Source organism: Prenolepis imparis, unplaced genomic scaffold, assembly GCF_030444845.1.
Source record: "Prenolepis imparis isolate NDT839.2.m4 unplaced genomic scaffold, iyPreImpa1.0 SCAF_1, whole genome shotgun sequence".
Classification (NCBI taxonomy): domain Eukaryota; kingdom Metazoa; phylum Arthropoda; class Insecta; order Hymenoptera; family Formicidae; genus Prenolepis; species Prenolepis imparis.
Window position 1 is genome coordinate 25,196,056 of NW_028141159.1, and position 20,633 is coordinate 25,216,688.

The 20,633-nt window shown below is 31.6% G+C and overlaps 1 protein-coding gene, 1 long non-coding RNA gene and 1 pseudogene across 12 annotated transcripts in view; 1 reads left to right on the forward strand and 2 right to left on the reverse strand.

Annotated features, from left to right (window-relative positions):
- LOC145937748 (uncharacterized) overlaps positions 1–20,633 on the reverse strand; it is a 412,856-nt gene that overhangs the window by 323,088 nt on the left and 69,135 nt on the right. The window lies entirely within an intron of this gene.
- On the forward strand, positions 7,088–9,027 carry LOC145937598 (uncharacterized). 3 transcript variants are annotated; one of them, XM_083040758.1, is made up of 4 exons: positions 7,088–7,597; positions 7,752–7,929; positions 8,026–8,216; positions 8,316–9,026. In XM_083040758.1, exons 2-4 carry the CDS (start codon positions 7,820–7,822, stop codon positions 8,789–8,791), a joined length of 777 nt encoding a protein of 258 aa, XP_082896884.1. In that variant the 5' UTR covers positions 7,088–7,597; positions 7,752–7,819; the 3' UTR covers positions 8,792–9,026. The 3 variants fall into 3 exon arrangements, with proteins under 3 accessions (XP_082896884.1, XP_082896893.1, XP_082896876.1); XM_083040767.1 differs by having other exon boundaries at positions 7,088–7,929; positions 8,006–8,216; positions 8,316–9,027; XM_083040750.1 differs by having other exon boundaries at positions 7,088–7,929.
- On the reverse strand, positions 9,133–11,329 carry LOC145937615 (uncharacterized; annotated as a pseudogene). The gene is made up of 3 exons (XR_014425589.1): positions 11,216–11,329; positions 10,696–11,041; positions 9,133–10,607 (listed from the first exon to the last, which is right to left on the reverse strand). The product of XR_014425589.1 is annotated as an uncharacterized LOC145937615 (transcript).

The following is a 20,633-nucleotide window of genomic DNA, read 5'->3' on the forward strand; positions in this document are numbered from 1 at the left end:
TGGTCCTTCGAGCCGGATCTTTTTTGTTGTGTCCATTCTCCAGCGGTCTTCTTCCGCGACGGGCTCTCATAGGAGTCAGTGCATTCACGTGCTCGTGAGCGTGCATCTTGCAGTTCGGTTGCTTCGCCGTTGGTTGCACCGCCGCGTCGCCGGTCCACCATGAGCATGGATGCCGACGCTTTGTTGAGGAGTCAACAGGATCTGCATGGTCGCATTGCCCGAGCCTACGAATATTTGAAGAAGTCAGGCACTGTCAAAATCACCGTAGGAGTGATCGAATCACGCTTACAAACCTTGGAAGCGCATTGGAACAAATTCGAACAGAATCATGAGGAATTGTGCAGTACTCACTGGAATTTGGTATCGAAGCGCGATTATATTAAAGCAGACTACTACGGATTGGTAGAAGAAGCATTTACGGTCCAAAGAGGCACGCTCATGGACTGTTTGAGCTCACTCAAGAGTGCAATGGCGCCGCCGGAGACACCAGATCCACCTCCTCCTCCGCGGCGGACGCTTCCTCGCATTCAGTTTCCAATATTCTCCGGCAAGTATGAGGAGTGGCCGGCGTTTCGCGACCTTTTCCGATCGCTCGGGGTAACCGACCCAGCTGTGTCCAGCGTGGAGCAGCTATTTTACCTGAGATCCAGTGTGAAAGGGGAAGCCGAGAAGATGATCCGGAACATACCCACGACTGATGCAAATTTCGACCGGGCGTGGTCCATGTTGGTCAACCACTACGAAAACAAACGGCTTCTGGTGAGGTCCTGTCTGTCGTCCTTCCTTGCAATACCTAAAATGAAGAATGAATCAGTTGGAGACTTGAAACGTATTTTCCGTCGTACGAGACACTTAAGATATTTCTCGAGTATCGAATGCGCACACTGGAAGCGTTGCATCCTGCAAAGGGCGAGTCGAGCGAGGCATCCGGAAGCAAGTCGAATGCTTCGAAATCAGCAAGGTCGCATGTAACGCAGAAGACGATCAAGAAGGGAGGTCGATGCCCTCTCTGTCAAGGAGATCACTACATCCTGTTCTGCAGTGACTTTCAAAGGAAGAAGCCGACGGAAAAGAAGACGTTCGTGGAATCCAATCATCTGTGCCCCAACTGCCTAGGTAAACATCAGCTCGCAGATTGCCAATCGAAGAAGTCCTGTGCCGCATGCAACGCGCGGCACCACTCGTCGACGCATGACGCGTACGCGTCTGAAACCAAATCGTCCGCTACCGTCTCGTCTCTCCACGTGCAAAGCCACAACACGAAGGAAGCTACAGTGCTCCTAGCAACCGCACGCGTCAATGTCTTGGACCGTCAAGGGACCATGCATCAGGTGCGCGCGATAGTCGATTCCGGTTTTGAGGTATCACTGGTTACCGAAGCCCTTGCACAGCGTTTCCGCCTTCAACGCTCGTCTGCACACGTTTCCATCCTAGGCATCGGAGGGCGACGCATAACCTTGAAACCGGGGGTTTCAGCCCAATCTTCGGCGGAGCACACGGGGACTCCGAATATACAAGCAGCAAAACATGGAAAACGAGTAGCGGAAGGTACCGGCGAAATTAGTAATAATGGGCTGTAATTGATTATTCCGCGATCCAAATAGATTCCAGAGCGCGAACGAGGCGGAAAATAACAAATCTAGCGGAAAGTGTAGATACGCCACACTTCTTATATATTGAGAAGCTATACCCTAGTGCACTTTCAGAGAAACCACAAGTATTTCTTTTAGTTCTGGCTCAAGGAGCAATATTTAATTTTGTTTTTACATATATAATGACCGTAGGAATCGCGATTCACGATATTATTATATTTAAGGGGACTTTATCCCAAACGATATTCAGTTCTCTAGTAGTAGCGGGTGCAAAACCGATAGTTTCCGAGCACCGAGTAAAATATAACTTTATTTTAGCTAACCGTGCAAACGCAGGACTCGCGTTTCGCGAAAAAGATATTATTTACAAGAGTTTACTCTTGACGAGTACATGTTATTTAATTATAACGCGCTCAACAATTATCATTCCGCACAGCGGGCGATATTTTAGTTTATGCCATAATGACCGGGAAGACGTAGGACACGCGACCGGCGTATTTTATTATCTTAAGTTATTCGCGATAATATTAGTTTATTCTGTAACGTCCGGGAAGACGTAGGACACGCAACTGGCGTATTTTGTTATTTTATGTTATTCGCGATAATATTAGTTTATTCTGTAACGTCCGGGAAGACGTAGGACACGCGACCGGCGTATTTTATTATTTTATGTTATTTGCGATAATTTTAGTTATACTGTGACGTCCGGGATGACGTAGGACACGCAACAGGCGTATTTCTTTATTTTATGTTAGCATTTAATTATATTTGCAATATTAATTTAAGAATAGATAATTTATGTTATCTTTATTATTTTAGTTACTCGCGAAAGCATATAATTAATATTTCGCGGAATCTCTTTGTCATGGACCGTTGCGTCAGCGAACAAAGAGCGGCGGTGGGCGGAGCTTCGGTCAGCAGAATCTGCTGACAAAACACAAGCTCAATGCGGACGCAGTTGATGTCAATCTGCCGCAATACTCTGATTGAATTTGCTGCCAATCTGCCGACATACTGCTAATATTTTGCTTACTGGGTCTTAACTTTTTGCATAGATTGCGAAACAAGTAATTGATATATTCAATATTTGCACGGTCACCATTTGTTCGCGGTATGGTCTCTATTATCATCGAAGGTCTGATATACGCTGCTATTACCATTAATAGCAGTTCTATAAATCATTCCATATATTTCCAGGTTACTTTTAAAGCCTTTTATAATAGTAGCGCTCTCCATGTTGTGGAGCTTGTGTTACGATCGAAATTTTTGTAGCATTTATGGTTTCTTGATTCGATTTAGTTTTGTTCCACTACACTACATTACATATCGTGCAAAATTTATTGCGGACACCGACGAAGGAATCTTTTTTGTGCAGTAACCAATTGTAACATCAACGCCGGAAAGAGAATCGTAGGCGTTGATGTCTTCATCCAATTATTGTCCGCTACAACAGTTATATACCGAATACAGTTTATTGTTTCTTTTCTTTCAAGATCGAGTTGCTTTTCAACTTTGCTAGTCATTTTTATATTTTCCACGGTTGTTTTCTTAAAACCATTGATTAAATTTTTTCGATATTTAATATAAGTTTATCGGACATGCATGGAATATTCATGGCTGCACATAGCTCTCTTCCAGAAGGATAAAACCAATTACAACTGTAAAATCCTGTGTCCACGATCCGAGAATTCGGTCCGAGTTCTCGGACCGAGAAAAAGTTACTAAAACTCGGATCGTGGACACACCGAACTTGAATAGAAAGCTCGGATGAAAAAATGCGTCGCGCCCCATTTTTCCATACTAGTTGCTAGGTTTATATCAATTTAATTTCTTATTGTCAACATTATTACTTTATAAATAGCTAATAAATGTTGGTGAACGTGACATTGGATAATAGAAATGTAATTTTTATAACTTTTAATAATTTTTTCTTTATTTTTTTACATATTCGACTATAAGCCATCTAGAGTCGTCAAAGTATAACTATTTCTATTCGAGAACTTGAATCGAGAACTCGGACCGATTTCTAGTATCGTGGACACAGGCCTTAATAGTTCCTGTTACAGCAGCCTTATTAATATTTAATGTTTTCGGCTCTGTAGGTTTAGGAGTGGAATTATGTGCACAATCGAATTCGATCAGTCGACTTCTAATGCGTTTCTGCTCTACAGTTTTCTTGTCAAAAATCCAATGATAAATAAGCATGAACTAAGAAAACTGTAGAGCAGAAACGCATTAGAAGTCGACTGATCGAATTCGATTGTGCACGTAATTCCACTCCTGATCAGATGTTGGCTTCATAATTGCACATTTGGAATTTGAAGAATTGAGTCATTAACTCACGCTGACGAGATTTTATGAGTTTCCAATCTTTAAATTGCACTCTATTCCTCGCGCATAATTATTAAATATTCTGTAGATTTTATTTTATAAAAGAAATATCGAAAATGCGATGGCCTTCAGGCATGATTTCCTGGATACAATTTATATTCAAACGGCTATTATAGATAAGGTAAATACGTAATCGTAATAAAGGAAGAAAACTTTGCTATAGTAATGCAATATAATGATGCTATGATAATAACATAATTGTGTGAAAGAGCGCCTTTAAAGTAATACAAGCAAATGAGAAATAATATTTTCTCACTATATTAAAGTTACAAATCTATATAGTCTATATAAATCTATATAAATTATTGATTAATAATTCAATAAATAATAAAAAAAAATTATCGATGGTTATTAATTACAACAAATAAGAAATAAAAAATATTTTCTCACTATTAAAAAGGGTACACCAGGGTAACCACTCAAAAAGTAAAGGTGTTTTTAGAAATTTTTTTCAAAGAAACTGTACAACGAATCTTTTTGTGACTTTCTGAATATTTTATTAAATGTATTTAAAAAATAGAAATAATCTTTTCTAATTAATTTGGAGCCCATATATTCACTGTCCAGAGCTCGAAAGTCAGCGTTCCAAAAAAAAGTTGGTGGTCGCGTTGACAACATTTCAGCCATACAGTTCATCTGAAATAAAAATCCAAAATATTTATGAACTATATACCAACGACTATTACCTGACGTAGAAAAAAAATAAAATTATGAAAAAATGACAAAATGGCAAACCTTTGAAAAAAATAGACGAAAAAATAAAGCCCTTTCATTGATAAAAAAATTAAAAGGGAGTAATAAAAAAATCCTACATCGGGTAAAAGAGATGGATTTTGTGAACAAATTTATATTATTGCGACCTTAATTATAGTAATCGGATGCAGAATTTTTTAGATCTATTGTGAATGCGGTTAAAAAAGTCCTTTTTGAGAAAAGTGCGTTTAAAGTTTCAATAGTCACACATTCATTCAAAAATAAAAAATTAATTAACTTATTTCTAATCAGCTATTCCTGAACCATATAGCAGCCTTTCAGCATTCGAGTTTTCGTTGGCATTGTTGTTTTTACTTCATTTAGCTTGCAAACGCTCCTCGTGCGTGTTTTCTCACGCGTGACGCTCGGCCATAATGGTACGTGTCCATTATACAATATTGATACAAAGAGCATGCTCCGATATTACTGCCCGTACTGAAAATCTATAGTTTACGTTACGTATATTATATATTTTTAGTACTGGCAGTAATATCGGAACATGGGGAAAGTTTCGCCTATCCTCACGCCTAATATCTCCAGAAGATTCATCAGACTTGTATCTTGTATGTCCATCATTAAATAATATTGTGGCAATGTTAGCAGCAGTTTTTATTGTAAAAAAGCCATTAAACGATGTCTTCGGCGCAAACTTCCAAATGATAATAGCGTTGAAACTTTCGTTATTATTTTGATTAAAAATACTGCTTGTATTCAGACAATATCCCTTTTGCTTTTGCTTGCTGTCACGAGCATCAAGAGTCTTCGCACAATTTTGATGCTGAAGAATTTTTTCGGTAGAAATTTTATGAAAGAAAAATTAGTAAACAAATTCTAATAACGTTAAAATATAAAAATAAAAACCGGCTATAGAGAGCGGATACGGGTCAAAGCGCGAACAATAAACATTTGTCTTAAACACAAGAAAGATTTTATTAATTCAAAAACCAAACGTTTCGACCCCTCTTCGGGTCATTCTCAGTGACTACATGAAACAGATACATACAATAATTAGCAAGTGTCAATCGTGTGACCGAAATACGCGGTATCCCACGAAACACCAAACACCATTCTCTCTGCGGGGCGCCTCTGATCGGTTACAGCCGTATAGAGAATGGATGTGTGTCGTATGTGCACCACAAATCACTATAAAAACAAGTGTTAAAAAACTAAAACTGAGATAGACAAAAGAGTGAACTTAATTCTCGAGAGGTACTCATCGAGAGAGCGCAAAGGCATACGAGGGAGCACGCGACCGATCCGCACTTGTCAAAATATCCATCGCGAGTAATTCAAAATATAACTTTGACATTATATAACAAGTTAGATGTTTGTCATTAAATAAACATTGGGTGGGGGGGAACCTTGTGACCGAACATTATTATATTTTTGGTAAACTTTTGGTAATAGGGACATAAATATGGTCTAGACATTCCGTTTCACTATTGTATATATATATATATATATATATATATATAAATTAATATATATAAATTAATACTGTTTTTTGTCGTTTAATATAAAACATTTCTGACAATAGTCTTTCCTATAAATTGAGTTCCTCATCCAATATCTCAACAATATCCCGGTTAACAAAATCTTGATTAAGCAATCTGTGATCAGTAATCACTCATTGCTGTATCGTATGTGTATTTGTGTTTATGATTTCGGTGCTCACTTAATTTGGTTTTTAAAAATCTTTTAAAATCTTTAGTTTGTTCAACAGAGGATGCGTCACAATCGGTACACGATATTTTGTACACGACATTTTTATGGAAGTAGCTATGTAACGTGTCTTTGTATACTTTGATGAACCGATTTAATTTATTAAATCCCGTATACCTATGTCAATTTTGTATTTGTTCCCTTAAGTAAACGACCAAATCGTTCTGAGAGTGTTGAGACATCTATATGGAATGTTGAAAAAAGAAGCTTATGAAAAAACATAATTAGGCCCAAATAGCCTTTTTCATATCTTGTATAGAGTTACTATTGCGACGTATTGCAAGGCCATAATATGTATTCAATTCTTCAATTAGTTTCCCAGTTGATTTACCTTTTCCGCCGAGGCCTCTTTGCAGTTACGCAATCTAGAACCCATGTGTTTTTGTATGTGATTTACACATTCTTTTTTTGTTAACATTATGCGAAATAAACTGTACAATTTTGTTATAAGTTGTTGAATCACCATCGCCTATGTAATTTACATATTTTGCTTTGTGTAAGTTTTCAGCTCTCTTAAACATTTCGACGATGGCATCAGATTCCATTTCACCTGCGGTGCCGCTATGATTTGAGTCGCATTTATCAGCGTGATCCTCCTTCCAAATTTCATTCTTCTGTAACAACTTTTTTTTCCACAGTGTACATGTCTTGCAGTATGCTATTATAATTTAAAGGCTCGTCTACAATGGCAGTAACAAAGTTGTAAGAGTAGAGAGTATACTGTTTTAAGTGATGTAAGACTGGGAGTAACGAAATGGGCAATTCCCATTTCGTACTCCTACTTCTTACTGTCAATGAGTGTTGAGGCGCGAAAATTTAATTGTGTCAATCAGTGTCGAGTGTCGATGTGCTGACAGTGGTGACTGTTCGTGGTGCTGACAGTACAGATACATGAACGATTTATTTGCGCGATTCGTGTTTTCATATATTTTTATAAAATGGATAATGAATATTATGTGGAAGGCGTTGATGACTATGGCTATGAATATGAAGAAAATAAAGAAAATAAAGAAAACATTGAAAATGATACAATAACGTATCAAAAAGAACTTATTGCTATTGTGAAAGCTAACCCTGTATTGTGGGACAAAAAACAAAAGGAATATAAAAATGTAAATAAAGAACTTGCCTGGGCCTCTGTGAGTGAAGTGCTAAAAAATATTTCTGATAAGTAAATTTGCATATATCTAAAATATACTGTATCTATTTAGCGGGAGTTGAGGTTATGTATGAGGTACTTGTAAGAATGTACAGTTAAAAATATGATTAATGTTTCCTATTTGCATTTTGCAGATTCAGATGGTGAGAAGGAATTTTACAAAATTCGACAAAGATATGGAAAGGAGCGGCGTAAAGTAATTATGTCATTGAAAGGAAAATCTGGACAAGGTGCCGAGCCTATATATGTTCCTGAATGGGAATTGTATGAATTATGCGATAGTTTCCTGCGTGAAGTTATCATACCTCGGAAGTATGTTGACCACTTAATTAAAATAATATTAAAAAATCAATATTATGTATTTACAATGATTATAATATTATAAAAGTAATATTGTATGTGTTACAGAACTTCTAGTAACTATGTCAAAAATGCTATACCTGCATCAAATGAAATAGCCATCTCATCTCCTACTCTATTTAAAGTAGTTGTACCATCACAAAATGTTAAGACGCCTGTAACTAATCGTATCATTACACCTATACAAATTCCTAGCACCAACTGGATATCATCGCAGCTCTATGAATCATCACTATCCAGTATGTATTGCATCATATGCTGAATGATTTTACAAATGTGTTATATATATATATATATATATATATATATATGTAACAGTGAAATTTATTTATTTTTAGGTAATGACACGACATCTGAGTCTACCACTTTTGAGTCTCCAGGAATATCACTTCAGGCGTCAGCTCAGCAAACGCAAGCACAGTTTCAATGCCAAACACTATCTTCATCTATAACACAAATTGAACCAGTGTCAGCAAGAGAGGAAACTGCACAAAAAATCCTGCAAACAATGAATAAAGCTACAGCGAAGACAGTTCCTGTACCTGACAATTTTAATAAGAAGAAAAGGAAAATGAATGATGATCTCACAGACACATACATTAAACAATCTGAAGGATTAAATAATCTGGCTGTGCAAGTTTCACAGGCATTGATTGCAAAACAAAATCCAGCACCTGCTCCTGCAGCAACCCTAGATCCCATCTTAGGAGCAATCCAAGTGGCACTAACAAAAGTAAAGGAGGCAAAGAAATTTCAATGCATGTTGGATATTCTGCATTACATAAATGAAAAATATGTAAAAATTGATGAGTGAGATAGTAGAGATAAGTTTAATGTTATGTATTATATTTTTTTTATTATATATTAGTTTTATTTTCTGAAAATTATTTTTGCAGATTTAGAAATAGAAATTTATGTTGCAGAAATAAAGATTTATTTATATTGCAGAAATAGGTTTATATATTTATGTTGCAGAAATAGAGGTTTATTTATATTGCAGAAATAGGTTTATATATTTATGTTGCAGATTTAAGTGTTTTTTTTAAACTTGTTACAAAGAGAAGATATATAAGATTATATAATTATTAATTATATAATATATTATTATATATAAAATTATTTTTAAATAAATAAAGGGAATGCAATATTATGAAAAGTGTGGTTTATTAATGTAAAAAATTAAAATATGCACAGAATATAAATAACATTTAATAAAACAACGCAACCTAATCAGTCTTATGTTATTTCTATATATTACCAATCTATATAATGAACAGTGCAACCTGTATAACAAACAAATCAGTCTTATGTTATTTTTATATATTACTTATATTAATTAATAAAGCTTAATAAAACATAAAAAAATCTTTAATAAAATAAAGCATCTAAATTAGTGATTAATAGCAGGTGGATTAATTCGTACAGCTCCGAGAGCAGCTTCATATTGCCAAGGTGCCTGAGATTCTCCAATAGGAGAAACAAAATAATCTCGCAAATAATTTCTTAAACCTTTTGGGACAGCTCCGGCTCGATTTGCCCCTACTCTACCCAAATCCTGAAAGTAGGCTGAATGTTGCTGTCTCCAACGTCCTTCTTTTATAATGTAATTTTCTTCGCGATCAACATAATCCGGTGGACAATAACGTCTGTTATGCACAGGCAATTCTTCCTCACTCATCATTATGAAATTGTGAAGGCATACTAGTGTTTTAAATAACATCTCAGAATTCTCTATAGACATACAAAGAGCCTTCTGTAGGATTTGCCAACGTGCCGTGAGAATGCCAAAAGTATTTTCAATTGTTCGGCGACAACGAGATAATCTATAATTAAAAATACGCATATCATTTGTCAATTGACCTTTAGTTTTACGTGGATATGGACGCATCAGATACGTAGTTAGAGGAAATGCCTCATCTGCCACAAACATAAATGGAAAAGGTATATTTCTCTCAGGCAGTGGTCTTGAAGTGGGCAGATCAATGACTCCATTCTGCAAATCTTGTGCAAAATCTGTATTTGCCCATACACCACCATCGCTGATGGAACCTGTGAATCACATTAATTCATCACGTAAAATAGATATTGGCTGCGTTCCGATATTCACTGCCAGTCGCATAATGTAGCTCTTTAAAGGAAACGCTTCATCTGCAACCATATAATATGGAAACTTTGTATCAGTTTCTGGTAAGCAATTGTCGTCTGGTATTTCCATTTCGTTGTTATCGAGAGCTATTCCACAAGCCGATTCTTTGAAAACTCCTCCGTCACTTTGGGAACCAAAAGCACCGACATCAACCAGAGTAAAAGTGTACTTAGCGTCACAAACTGCCATTAATACGATACTAAACGTTTTTTTATAATTGAAGAAACTGGTTCCAGTATTATTAGGAGCTTGTACAACGATGTGCTTTCCATCAATCGCGCCGAAACAATTCGGCATATTCCATAGTTCTTGGAAATCTTGAGAGTATCTTTTTAAGTCATTCATAGTAGGTTTTGGCAAATATATAGGCGATAACTTGTCCCATATAATCTTGCAAGTTTCACGGATAACTTTGCTCACAGTTGATTTTGAGACGTAAAAGTTCCATGCAACAGTTTGCATACTGCATCCATGAGCAAGATAACTACGAAATAAAATATTCATGTTATGACAGTTCAAAAAAGACATACGTACATTATTTAATTATTGAAAGTATTACAAAATATACTTACTACAAAGTAATACATAATCGATGTTCTGGTGACAGAGGCTCTCGAATACTTCTTTTTACTAGAGATTCTTGCACTAATTCTAATAGTCTTTTAAATTGTGGAACAGTCATTCTAGTAAACTTGAAAAACTGCTCGTCGTCATTGTTTTTAATAAATTGGAAGAGAGTATAAAAATGACCTTTTTGCTTCCGCTGTAATAACATTGGTCGAACCCAATATCTTCTTTTTGAAAACTGTTTATTTTTTTTCCGCAATAATTGCAGAATTATTGTAGCCAAATTAACAGCCACAAGAGTTATTTTTTTAATACGCTGAATATCCATCAGTAAACAGTGAAATTTCTGCACTGTGTAAAAGTTAAAATAACAGAGGTTAGAATCAACATAAACATAAACTCACGTTACAGAATTACGGTTCGTTACGTTAAGTTACGTTACGACTATAGGCTGCCATTGTAAACGATAGGAGGCGATTTCTTACGGTTAGGTCTTACAGTTAAGCTTACGAATCTCCATTGTACCTGCGCCTTGTCGCATTGTGCTCATACCCTAATACGATGGTTCGCACGCGTGAGAGGAAAGCACATGCCTTCTCTGGAAGGCGGAAACGATCCGCACGCGAAACACTCGCGAGAGAGTTATAGACGCGCGCAGGCGCCGACGAGCTATAAAGAGACGCGCGCAAGTATCGGCAATCGCTTGCCGATTGGTTCGCACGCTAGGGACTTAGGCCGGTATTCATAGTCCGTTCTTATTTCAAGACCGTCTTAAGTAATGTCTTAAGATGCAAATACGGCTCTGTGATTGGCTAATCACATCTTAAGATTGTACTTAAGACATTCTTAAATATAAGAACCGACTATGAATACCGGCCTTAGAGTCGAGTGGCAGAAGTCGCCACAAAGCATTGTCTACTGCGCCATCCGTATTTAAATAGTGTACTAAACTAAATGTGATTAGCAAAAATGAAGGAGATAGAACAACGTGAAGAGAAAGAGTGAGAGAGAGAGACAGCCAATTTTTCTCTCTCTTTCTTCACAGCGTCGAATAGAGGATGATAGAGATTGGCCGTCTTCACGTCCTATTCCTCTCATTTTTGACGACACTTTTATATACGGATTTTTGTGCTATGGCCCTAAACTAAATTATCTGAACGTTATCCCAGATAATTTAGTAAAGATAACACTTTCTTTTATCTAAGATGAAGATATAGATAATACATATTTTTATTATCTATATAAATATAAGATAACGTCAAAATTTCATCTAGATGATCATCTATATAATTTTATCTAGATAACAGCAAACACTGACGATGTGATAGCGAATTTGTGGCAAGAACAGGGCAAGGTTTGATCTGGCACGATGAGACGCAAAATTCACGCAAATAACAAAGCAAACCTTGGCGTGCATGACATAATAGTAAATTTGTAGCAAGAACAGAGCAAATAGGCTTGTAACAGTGCGGATTGTAATTAATAATGATAATTAATGAGCTCATTAAAAGGATTTTAATTAATAGTATTAATTAAATTTTATATAAATAATTAAATGAAAATAATTAAAATTTCTTTATATTTTATTATTTATATTAATAAAAAATATATAAAATTTTAATTATTTTTATATTTATTTATTTATTTATATAAAATTTAATTATTATTAATTAAAATCCTTTTAATGAGCTCATTAATTCATTATTAATTACGATCCGCACTGTAACGACAAGCTTTGCTCTGTTCTTGCTACAAATTTGCTTATATAAAATTTGATTATATAAAATTTAATTAATACTATTAATCTCTCTAAATAGAGGGAAAATACTTCAGCGATTTCTTTGAATTTTCTTTTATCAAATATTTTATATCCATATATTTATATCCATATTTATCTTTATATTTTTATTTAAACGGATATATAATTTATAACCATAGACATAGTGCCCTATTATTAACCTATAGCCTATACATATATAGACCGCTATTTAATTAGTATACATATCACTGATCACACACAATCCTGAAAAACTCGATCAATCGGCGTCACGAGAGGAACTGACCGAAGTTATCTTTTCATTCGCTATTAGGATGATATTACATTTGTCGTACGACGAGTTTGTCGAACGTATAGCAATTGATTAATGAATACCCACTATACAAAGAAAAGTATCTAATATGTTTCAATAACGTTTCTTTGTAACATGAAATGTTTCGGAGATGCATGCAGAAACATTTTAGAAACATTGCATAAACAGTTAATGTCCGCATTCAGACACCTTAATATGAAATGTTTATGACACTATCTTAAAAAATGTTTCTGTGACATTTTTTAGGATAGTGTCATAAACATATTTAAGAAATGATATTTAAATATTGCTATGTTATGTTCCTGTAATAATTTATATATAGCGGTAACATAGATATAACATTAAGACATTTTTTATTTAATAATCTTTTATTTTATTTATTATGAATACAAAATTTCTTAAAGTAGAACTGACATTATATATGTATATATAACTCATAAGTCTAGAGATAGATCAACATATGATATATGTATATTGCAAATATTAATGCAAATATATATTATTTATATAATGCAAATATATATTGTTTTATAAATGAAACTAAATAAACAATATCGTAAAGAAAACTAAATAAACTAAATAAAGAAACTAAATAAACAATATCGTAAAGAAAAAAACAAATATATAATATATCACATCACAATTTTGTCTTTGGAAATTAGAACAAAAATATATTTATATAATTGATGTATACGCGTTTGTGTTTTAGTTTTGCGTCTCATTTTTCGCTTTTTCGCGGGTTAATCGTAAACTTGCTTGTCTGAACCAGGTTTTTAAGATCTCTTCAAATTCCGCTTCCGTAGTAGTAGGACAAGTTTTCTGAATGGCAGCTGAAATATATATAATATAAGATTTTAAACTTTACTTTCATATTATTTATTCAAAGAATTAAATAATATAAATTTGAAAAATAAAAGATATAACAAATATATGTATTAGATATGTCTTTAGAAGATGGCACTAAGAAATTAAGACTTATTATTAAAGACGCATTGTTTTTTAGATTTCAAGATGTTTATAGACCTTTCTGAATAAAGTTATATATATATATATATTTGTTATACTTACTTTTTATACAAATAATAATTTTTAAGTCTTTCAACTTAAAATTGTCTTTAGCTCCGGTCCAAGAGCATTGGGAAGCAAGATTATTTGAAAATAATTTTTGTAACGCTCTTTTTAGTGCATCTTTTGTTGTAACACCACCAATCATGACTAGCATACTGATCTGCAACAAAATTTTTTATAAACTACGTATATTTATTTCTATTTATACAGTAAAAGATATCTAAGATGTTTTATCAGATATTATTTTACATGTAAATTAATATAAATTTTATATATCCAATTAATTTTATTTATTTTGTAACAGGATATATGCGTGCGTGCGTGCGTGTGTGTGTGTGTATGTGTGTGTATAATAGAGATACATATATCTGGAATGATATCTGATTTACATCTTTCAAATACTTTTTTATATTTATAAATAACATTAAAGTAATTATAGATAGTAAATATTTATCCATACCAACTGTGATTGTGCCTCTTCTGACGCTAATATGACTTCAAAATTATTAATATCCTCAATTTCATTCATTGGTAAGTGTGGAAGCATGTCAATATTATGATGAGTATTATTTGTAATGTGATTAACATTTTCCAAAATATGTAAGCGATCGTCTAATCGTTTACATATAATTTTTATTTCCACAACATATCGTAATATTGAACTAAGAGTTTCATTAACTAAAATAAAATATATTTATTATATTAATATTCAGTATCCTTCATCTCTTCTATACATTATAATTTTAACATTAATAAAATAATTAATACATATATATATTTTGTATCAATATGATAATCTTGTAATAATAAAAATTACATATTATTTTTATATAAATATTTTTATGCACAATTTTTTAAATAATTTTACATAAAATATTTTTTTAGAAAAGTTTGTTAAAATATTAACATATAAGAATATAAAAATAAAACTTACTATGATTATCTAAAAGATGAATATTATTGTTTCCTATTTCGTTTACGACAACAGGAATAGTATTGTTTCCTGTTTCGTCTATGATAACAGGAATGTTATCAGTATGTAAGATATCTAAATGATTCTTCTCACGGACATTTTGATTGGTATCATCTGAAAAATATAATAAAAAAAAATTATATCTTACAAATGTGTGTACAAACAGTATAAATATATTAGTAATAAATAAATTTTTTTTATACAGATATATGCACACACATGTTTTATATTTAAAAAAGTTTATAATAGTAAAATCTATTATTGTAATATATCATACATTGATCATGTAAAGTTTTATCCATATCAGGAATCGAGTCATCACTGTTTTCTTGTTCATCATCAGTAGTCTTACTTGAATTACTTGAATTATCTATAAAATTATATAGAGATATAATTTATCCACATTAATATAAAAATAACTTGACCTAACAATAAGTAATTAAAAATAGTAATAATAAAGACAACAAATTTTTCCACAATAAAAATTACCATTTTCTTCTGCAAAACATTGTGAAGGTTTTTTCTGCCTAAGTCCGCGGCCTAAGTTATTTTCTGACTCTGTTGTATCTTTGTTATCCATCAATCTTTTTTCCTTTTTCAAAGCATGTTCATATAAATCTAAAATAATATATAGTCAATTTTTTAAAAAACATTTATTATTTTTTATATAATTATTCATAAAATGTTTTTTAATTGCAAATACAATTTTATTTGTATGCACGCGCGCGCGTAAAAGTTTGATTAATATTTTCAATACATAAATATGATCAAATATACATACCATATTTGGCAATAATAGTAACTGGATAAAGGGTCCAATCATTACGTGGTGGTTTTCGTTTTATAATGCAGTTACGTACATTTTGTTTTGGCCAATAAGTGTACTTATTATCTTTTAACCAAATGGTTGGAATGGCAGAATATGTTGTCTTCCTTATTGTTAAATTTAGCATTAAATTTAACGACGGAATATAATGCATCTTGCTGTAGAAAATACATATTTCTTTTGAAACATGCTTGCAAGCTTACTTAATCTTGGCAATCTTATAAGTGGACAATTTTACAATAATAGTACATATATTATTTTGAAAGATCAGAAAACTATTGTTATGATACACATAAATATAACTTTACATACATTTTTAGAAAAAGTATTAAAATATATAAGTTACATATATTTAATAATTCAATATCATTTATAATTAAGTATTATAAGTCATAAATATCATAAATTATAAGGAAAAAAAATATAAATCATAATAGAAAAATTTAATTTATAATAATTAAATACATACATATTATATAATAACTTTACATTCAATAGATATTAATCATAATAAACTAATAATTTTTATGCAATATTGGAATTACTACAAATTTATTATTAAATGGTAGGATTACACATTTTGCTTGAATGTCTTTAATATCATAGGTTGATATTTCTGAAATTTCATGTATGTCAATAACTTTGATGGCCAAGCTAAATGAAGGCTTTGTTACAAAATTAGAAACATTTTGCAAAATTTTTCCAACTATTTTTATGTTATTATTATTTTTATAAATGTTTGAAATTAACATATAACTTGAATTTTTTAAAAGAACACAATTATTTCTCTGACATAATGATATCGTAAAATTCTCATAAGTAAGTTTCCTGTAATAGGTATAAATTTTTCCATTTTCATTGGATACTAAAGAAATATCTTCTTGGAAACATGGAAAATTAGAAGTCTTTTCAACATAAGGTAACTTTCTGTCTTCAATAACTCTATTGTATATTTGTTGTAAAGGATATCGTGAATTTTTCATACTTCTTTTAATTTTACTCATGTAACTTTCAAATTTAAACGCGGAAAAATTATCAAGTTGTCCATATAATAACACATCATCACAAAGATGTAGGAGATTATGCACGTTATACGTTATGTATTCGCTACCATATATCTTTTTATATCTTATGATAAAATATCTAATTAAAGATTTGGCATATCTATTGAGACTAATACATTTAACTGAACACAAAATTCTGATAGCGACATGTAAACACAGAAAATGTTTATACTGTATTTTAGACAATTTTCCTTTCATTGCAACAGGACCTGTATATAATAAAAATTGTCTGAATTCTGTCGCTTTCCAATGTTCTATGTCTTCTAGAGATCTTGGTAAACGACAAAATTCTTGAGAAATGTATTTTCTAAAAATTTTCATAGTTTTTGATATTACTTTTATTTTGTTATCTTTTAATCTAATACATTTTTTCCCTTTTTTTCTCAACCAAAACATTAAAAGTGATTTCATTATACCAAGACATACAAGATGCATATAGTCGAGTGGTACATTACTGACCAAGCCAATACCAATTTTTTCTAAAGGAGTGTTACCTTTATGATGTTCTTGTTGTAATTGTAGTATAAAATCTTTATCAGTTCGTAAAGTTGCATGAAGTTCTGGGAATGTCATTTTGCTCCTTATATATTTGCCTCTTTGCATACATTTATTACAACTAAAATATCCTGTATGAGACTTTATTGCAAGGACAAATGCTGTAGCAGGTGCAAATAATTTTCTTTAATTCTAATTTAATTAATTTATTGTTTATAACAATACCATTTTTTTTAACAATAAATATTCTTCAACAAATGCATCTAAAAAGTTTGTTACTGATTCTGGCTTTTTCATACCATGATAAATCCCTACTATAAAAGGCTCTGCAAATTCTGTAATATCAATTGACATTAAAATCGGCCAAAATTGACTTTTTGAAGATTTACTTAATGGTAAACCATTTTATATTTATTGTTAATGGAAGAAAGTCTATTTTTTTTCTACTACACTCCCATGTATTTTATGGAATATACCTTTCTCGATACCAAGATGTATGTATATGCACCAGGTGGCATATCTATAATATTATTATTAGAGACTAAAGGAGTTTTTACTAACGTTCTGCAATCTTTTGGAACAGGAAGATTTTCTGATCTCAATATTGCCAATAATTTATTTACTGAATTATGTGATATATTATTAGTAACAGTCCAATATGCTATTTTGTCTGTCAAGCTTATTTTGTTTTGTGTTTGAAACATATTCTTATCAATATTAATGTGTTTATTAGTCGAGTTACTTATATTATTATAAATCTGTATATTATTGAAAAAATCGATATTATTATCTGTATCATCAGTAATTGTGAAATTTTCACTTGTTTCATAAGAAGTGGATTGTGTTTCATTAATATTTTGTTGTTTTCTGATCTTACAAAATTCATTATGTGCTATTCTACGTAAATGTCTGCTTGTTACCTTTGATAGATCTTTTTTTTTCTTTCTTGTACGTAAAAAATATATGTATATATGAAAAGTGTATAACACTATAATGCTCTACTTATTAATAATAAAACACTTTAAAATAAAAAAGTAATTTTGTAAGATATATAATAAATAATAATAATGTATATAGAGTGATGCGTGTATATAAAAAAATTTTAAATTATGAAATATATCTGTTACGTATTATTTTTTTTAATTATATTTATATTTTAATCTTATTGCTTTGTTATTTATATCGTTAATAATTTCTTAAGCTGCAATTAAAAAAATATATATTGCATTTAAAAGATTTTATTTTCCAGCGCTAAAAGATGTTTGTCATATTTTTTATGTACACATATAATAAAATATATTACGTATATATATTTTTTTACTTTAAAAAAAAAGGAAAAAATAAAGAAAAATGTAAAAAAAAATTTAAGCTATATACATTATGTAAATACATTAATTAATAATTTTATATAATTTTAACTTTGGTGTATAACATGAAATGCTACAAAGAAACGTTATTGAAACATATTAGATACGTTTCTTTGTATAGTGGGTAACCTAACAATTTAACACACATTTATAAGAATAATACTTATGTTAAAATCTATGTATTAATTTAATAATCATGTGTAACAAAAATTTTTTTTTGATAAAATACAAATAAAATTTTATAAAAGTGATTGTAATATAATAATATAATTTATTATGTAGATGAATACATACCGGAATAGATTGGTTACTCGAACAGGCACTATTTTTGGACATATTTATAGTTTTTTGTCATACACATTAAATAACACAATATATGTATATATAATCACCGTATTCTTGAATTTGCCTTTCTTAAACTCTTTTTCTTGTTCACAAGATTCACAAGAATATATACGCACGTGCACGTGTAAGGTAATATACACGCGGGAGACGGAAGGCGGAAGGCCTGATGGCGCCATCGACATCAATATTCAGACGATATTTATATAGATATCTACTGGATATATAATTGATATTTATTAGATTTTGGCATGGATATCCATACAATGTTCTATATATATTTTATAAAAGATATTGGTAATAATGTTTATTAAAATTAAACAGTTTTAAATATCTTTTAAAAAAGTTTTTATTTCTTTCAATATGCATATGTATGTAATGCGTATCTCACATTCTCGTACAGAATGCGTATCTCACATTCTCTTGCTTCATTAATAAGCAGTACAAATAGAATTTAGATAAACTTAAACGCAAATAATTAATAATTAATATTTAATCTGTTTAGCTATTTGGAACATAATACGCGTACGGATCATAATATTCTAAGATTACAGAATTTATAAATTTATGTTTAAATATGTGTATTAACAGTAGTTTAAAGCAAAACATTATATATACAGGGTGTCACTTAAAGATCGCCACTAAATACTTATTGTTAGCGTTATTTTTTAATAAAGAATTAGTTGAAAAGTTCTAAGTAATTTTTGTCTATAACACTCATTAAAAGAGTGGCATCTGGCAGTGAGCACACATGATTAGCCGCACGATTCACGTGCATTAAGTTAAAGCTCGGCGCTGTTTGGCCGTATTGTACGCAATTAACTCCTTTATTAAGTATTATAGAAGAAAATTACTTACAACTTTTCGGCTAATTTTTTTCGTAAGAAATAACTATATGTACTTAGTGAGCGGCTTTAAGTGACACCTTGTATGTGTGTGTGTGTGTGTGTGTGTGTGTGTGTGTGTGTGTGTGTGTGTGTGTGGCGTGCGCGCGTGTGTGTATGCTTTGTATCGCTTTTAGACTCAGTCTCTTCGGAATTTACAGACATACAGGAATTTAAAAAGTTTATATATCATTTCCTCACACACACACACACACACACACACACACACACACACACACACACACACACACACACACACACACACACACACACACACACACACACACACACACACACACACACACACACACACTCTCTCTCTCTCTCTCTCTCTCTCTCTCTCTCTCTCTCTCTCTCTCTCTCTCTCTCTTTCTGTCTCTTAATTCTACTTGTAATTAATTATAACGCAAAAAAAATATATATATATTGCTCCAAAAGTGCACGCATACATTATATATCATACAGCATACATATAATTACATATGCTTTAACTTAACAATTACGCTTCAACTTAATCATATTTATTTATACGCTTGTAAATAACCTTGAAAAAAATAATGCAAAAATTCATATTTTAAAAACATTGATGAGGAAACATCATCGTATGTAAAATAAATAAATCAAAACTTTTAGGAAATAAAAACGTAACAATATACGTATAGATATCTCACTATAAAACTGCATCTATATAAAACTACAACATTTAGTTTTATAGTAAACAATGAAGTGAAAATTATCGAAATAAAGGAAATAGACAATAACAGTAATTGTATGGGTAAATAACTTCCATATTACAAATTACAATTTAAGTACTCTGCGTTGATACCACTGCTT

Excerpts from the sequence above, each read along its gene's own strand:
- LOC145937598 (XM_083040750.1), top strand. The coding sequence starts at position 7,721 with ATGATTAATGTTTCCTATTTGCATTTTGCAGATTCAGATGGTGAGAAG. Across the intron at positions 7,930-8,025 it reads GAAGTTATCATACCTCGGAA|AACTTCTAGTAACTATGTCA; the intron begins GTATGTTGACCA and ends TATGTGTTACAG. Across the intron at positions 8,217-8,315 it reads CTATGAATCATCACTATCCA|GTAATGACACGACATCTGAG; the intron begins GTATGTATTGCA and ends ATTTATTTTTAG.